The sequence below is a fragment of the Microtus ochrogaster genome, chromosome 10 (genome assembly GCF_000317375.1).
Source record: "Microtus ochrogaster isolate Prairie Vole_2 chromosome 10, MicOch1.0, whole genome shotgun sequence".
NCBI classification, from domain to species: domain Eukaryota; kingdom Metazoa; phylum Chordata; class Mammalia; order Rodentia; family Cricetidae; genus Microtus; species Microtus ochrogaster.
Window position 1 is genome coordinate 80,705,997 of NC_022016.1, and position 5,013 is coordinate 80,711,009.

Here is a 5,013-nt window from a genome sequence, read left to right on the forward strand (position 1 = left end):
ACAGGGTTTCTCTGTGGTTTTGGAGCCTGTCCTGGAACTAGCTCTGTAGACCAGGCTGGTCTCGAACTCACAGAGATCCGCCTACCTCTGCCTCCTGAGTGCTGGGATTAAAGGCGTGCGCCACCATCGCCCGGCCCCTGGTTAAATTTTTTAAAAAAGCGGTAGGTTTAGGCACTATATAGAAAAGTTGTGTAGGCGGAAGGAGGTGGAAAGTGGAGAGGGACTCTACTGAGCCAGAGAACTCAGGACCACACTGCCTCTCCAGGCCGCTCTTGAGAGCCAGGCTGGAGAAGGCTTTGAGGAGAGCGCAGTGGGCATCCGGAACCCATGGCGGCGTGTTGTCTATTCGCAGGGGAGTGAATGCCCAAACCAGCAACGGTGCCACGCCCCTGTACCTGGCGTGCCAGGAGGGCCACCTGGAGGTGACGAAGTACCTGGTACAGGAGTGCAGCGCAGACCCGCACGTGAGCGCCCAAGACGGCATGACGCCTCTGCACGCCGCGGCGCAGATGGGCCACAACCCCGTCCTGGTGTGGCTGGTGAGCTGGGACCAGAGCAGGTCAGCGCTGGGGATGAGCCGGGGTCTCAAGGGGCTTAGTTCAAGCCCCGCCCTCTGCCCCGCCCACTCCCTCCCTACCAGGTGAGCTTCGCAGACGTGAGCTTGTCCGAGCAGGACCACGACGGCGCCACGGCCATGCACTTTGCCGCCAGTCGCGGCCACACCAAAGTGCTTAGCTGGCTCCTGCTGCACGGGGCAGAGATCTCGCAGGACCTGTGGGGCGGGACCCCGCTGCACGACGCTGCTGAGAACGGGGAACTCGAGGTCAGGGCGGCCCGAGAGGGGCGGGGCGGGGCGGGGCCGGGCGCTGGGGCGCAGGCGCCCTCTGGCGGCCGCAGGCTCTCCTTACAGCCTCTCTGGCGTGCAGAGCGTGGAGGGACCCAGCCCTCTCCTCCTCGTCCCCTGCAGTGCTGCCAGATCCTAGTGGTGAATGGCGCGGGGCTGGAAGTCCGGGACCATGATGGGTACACAGCTGCCGACCTGTCTGATTTCAATGGCCACACCCACTGCTCCCGCTACCTACGTACCGTGCAAACCCTGGTATGACTTTACCCCTTTTACAGAGAAGGAAGCTGAGGGTCAGGGGTATGAAGCTTCTTGCCTGGGGTGGTACAAGGGGGAGGTGTCCTTGCCCACTGCTTGGCACCAGCTGAAATTTAAAACCATTGTCATCGGGCATGATGATAGGCAGAGGCCAGGAGACACTGACCACTGGGCCCAGCCAACTTCATTTTTCACCCACCCACATGTATTAGCGGACTTAACTCTTACAGATCCTCTCTTGTAGGCTGTGGTAAGTGGTCCCATTTCAAAGATGGGTAAACTGAGTCTCCGGAAGGCCAAAGGTCACACATCCATGATGGAGCCCAATGGCCTGGCGTTGGTTATGAGCTATCTCTTCTCTCCTTCGGTGCTGAGGGTTTGGAATGCTAGGCAAATGGCATACCATTAAGCCACACCTCAGGTCTCTTTTCACCTGTCTTTTTTGTGACCCTTCTGCTGTGGCCTCCTCAGTAGCTAGGATTACAGCCTTGCACCATTACAGCTGGCAGGAACCGCCCCTCTTGACTAGTACACAGTTGCTCACCTTGTAGTTAATTCATAACCGAAAAACGATGTGACTCTTGTAAATTGTTTTATTGTATGCTTACAAAGCCACGAGATGACCCAGTGGGAATCTAGGCTCAGATGTAGGTGTCTCTAAGTCCAGGGCCCTGCCCCTGCTGGTACAATGCCTACTTTGGGGCAGTAGAGGAGGAAGACGGTCTCACAGCCCCCGCCCCCGCAGAGGGATGCTATCTCCACCACCTAGCCCAGACATGAGGAAGGCTTCCAGATGAAGCCCGGAAGAAAGAAGGCAGATGGCCCTGCTCTATCTGCTAGCATGTGGGGTAACCCTGGTTGGGATCAGTATGGCCTAGGTGTCAATCATGGCTGAAGGTTGGGGGGATGAACCTCCAGACTGTCTGCTATGGGGCTGCGAGTGTGCAGCACCCGGGATCACCTGAGAGCCTGCCAGGCTGCGGCTGCCATTGCCCATAAACACCAGCGTTGACGTCGGACTCCGGCAGGCTCTCTGTCCTGTGCTGTACAGGTGTGACCCCGGCTCATCTCTGTCGTGTTTGTTGGTAATTTACACTTAAGGCATGTACTGGGCACCATGCCTGTCACAGACTTCCAACACCTTTGCCCCCTGTGGAGCAAATACCATTATCCCCACTTTACAGATGAAGAAACTCGGGTGCAGAAAGTATTGGCATATGCTATGCTCATCATCCATAGGTGGGGGGGGGGGAGTAAAGGCTCTGCTTCTAGGCTGCCAAGCCTGCGTGCCTGGGTCCTAGCTCTTGTCTTCTGTGGTCTACAGAGCTCAGGGCAGGGTCCCCATGCTGCCCACTCGGGTTAGTTAAGAGAAGAGTACCTTTAGGTTGTCTCCCCCCAAGTCGTCTTCTGGGTCTCTCCTTTCCCTCATAGGGTAAGAGCAGGGCTGGACCCCTTGAAGGGAATGAGGTAGGCAGTAGGATCTGGTCCCCTCACCCAGGCAGGCCAGGCAGCAGCCATGACAGATCCAAGCCACCAAGGTAGCTGGCCCAGAAAAGGCAAACACTAATTACAGGGCCAATGAGGGTGGCCGCTGAGCCGTTACCTGGTGCCAGCCTGCTTCCCTGTCCCAGGGGGCCTGTGACACTTCTCAGGCAGGGAGGGGCCAGGAGGGCAGGAGGCAACAGAGGAGCAGGCTTGCCGGTAGCAGGGACAGCATGGGCAACGTAAGTTAGCCCCTCACCCTAACTGCTCCCAGCAAAGACGAACGGACCTGCACGCAGAAGCCCAGCCTGTGGGAGGAGAATGGGAGGGTTGGCAGCCCCAGCTGGGGCATGCCATCTAGGGCCCAACCTCCCCACCCCATCAGAAGGGAGCTGGCATGCCAAGCAAATAAAGATGGGGTTGCATGCAGGAAGTGGAGGTTGTCCCCCTATATGTTTCTTCCTGCAGGAGCAGCCCCTTGGGGCCCTCTGCCCACAGATGCATAAAAGCCCGGGCCTTTTGCCCACTGATGAGAGCGGGAAGTCTGGTGTGGGGCTGCACTGTGCCTCCAGGGCCCTTCTTTCCAGGTCTCCGCCTACCTGAGCAGGGGGAGAGCCAGGTGGGAATTTCTTTAAGGCCGGAAATGCTGCTGGGAGGGTCTGCTCGTGACGCGTATTCGAAGAAGCTGCGGACCCTCTCATGGTAGAAAAATAAGGAAGTGGCTTGGCAGGTCATTCACTGGGGACTTGTGGTAGGGACCCCTGTTGCAGAGTGTGGAGTTTATCCCCACATCTGCCCTCTTTCTCCTCAGAGCGTGGAACACCGAGTCCTGTCCCGGGATCCGTCCACTGATCTGGAGGCGAAGCAGCCTGACTCGGGCATGTCCTCGCCCAACACCACCATGTCGGTGCAGCCGCTAAACCTGGACCTCGGCTCGCCCACCAGCACCCTCTCCAACTACGACTCCTGCTCGTCCAGCCACTCCAGCCTCAAGGGTCAGCGCTCTACGCGAGGTGAGCGGGCCGGGAAGAAGAGGAACCGGAGGAGCCAAGACAAAGCACATGGCTCTTCTCTCCACGTCACTCACTGTCTTGACGTGGGGAGAGGGACAATGGAGTGTGTCCATTAGGATATACACTCCCTGCCACAAACCCTGCATGTGCCCCACACAGGGTTTGCTGCTCTCTGGTCTAGGTTACAAACTCAGAGCCGCACATATGGACAGGTGTGCCTAGGAAACAGATAAGCACGCACAAACGCATACAAACAGATGAGCACATACAAACTTACGCTGATACTATAGATACAAACACACACCTATATTACACAAACGGGATACAGATATGGACTACTACAGATATGGACACCCGCACAAAGGTCCCCCAGACCAATACAGAAACACAAATATACAGAGGGACCGGGTTAAACACACACATAACAAAAGCCCTCACAGACAGGCATCTGTGTACACACTGACCACACCCTGAACAGTCCAATTACATGCAGTGTCCGCTTCCCACCACTAGGTGGCGATCTGCAGAGCTGGTTTGAGTGTAGCCATCCAGACTCCTGCCTTGCCTGGCCCCTGCCAGGTGGTCCCACTCCACAGGACCCTGGAACCCAAAACTCCCTAAAGTGACCCCTAAAAACCCGAGAGCATCACCTTCCTGCCTACTGAGTGACCCCCATTCGCCTTGCCACTGGTTAAGCCATTTGCAGTGTTGGGATACCTTGGATCTGGGATACATTTTGCAAACTTATACACCCTGATTGCCCTTCTGCCCTCCGCCCAGGGCTTCCCAGTGCAAGAGCTGCAGATTTACAGAGCTACATGGATATGCTGAACCCAGAGCTGAGCGTGCCTCAGGGCAAAATAGGGAAGCCTACTCCACCACCACCGCCACCAAGCTTCCCTCCGCCGCCACCACCCCCAGGCACCCAGCTGCCCCCACCTCCACCAAGCTATCCAGCTCCCAATCCCCCTGTGGGGCTACCTGCGGATAATATCTACATGCAGACCAAGAACAAGCTTCGCCACGTGGAAGTGGAATCACGGAAGAAGGAGGTAGGTAGAGAGCTGGCCCTGTTGGCAAGCAGTAGCACTAGGCTGGGCCAATAGAGAACTGGCCCAGTTGTTTTGTGGTCACAAATGAGAATTTCTGGGCTCGGGGCAAGTTCAAGTATTGAAAATCTTAGCAGGGCGGTGGTGGCGCATGTCTTTAATCCCAGCAGAGGCAGGCGGATCTCTGTGAGGTTGAGGCCAGCCTGGTCTACAAGAGCTACTTCCAGGATAGACTCCAAAGCTACCTAGAGAAACCCTGTCTCGAAGCCCCCCCCCAAAATAATAATAATTAGCGAGCCTTTAATCCCGGCACTCGGGAGGCAGAGGCAGGCGGATCTCTGTGAGTTCGAGACCAGCCTGGTCTACA

At 57.0% G+C, this 5,013-nt stretch overlaps 1 protein-coding gene across 1 annotated transcript in view; it reads left to right on the forward strand.

Moving 5' to 3' along the window:
* Positions 1-5,013, forward strand: part of Espn (espin) — a 32,821-nt gene that overhangs the window by 14,329 nt on the left and 13,479 nt on the right. The window contains exons 3-7 of the mRNA XM_026782201.1: positions 353-539; positions 641-823; positions 968-1,099; positions 3,396-3,597; positions 4,378-4,649. Coding sequence (XP_026638002.1) covers positions 353-539; positions 641-823; positions 968-1,099; positions 3,396-3,597; positions 4,378-4,649 — 976 coding nt within the window. The remainder of the gene's footprint in view (positions 1-352; positions 540-640; positions 824-967; positions 1,100-3,395; positions 3,598-4,377; positions 4,650-5,013) is intronic.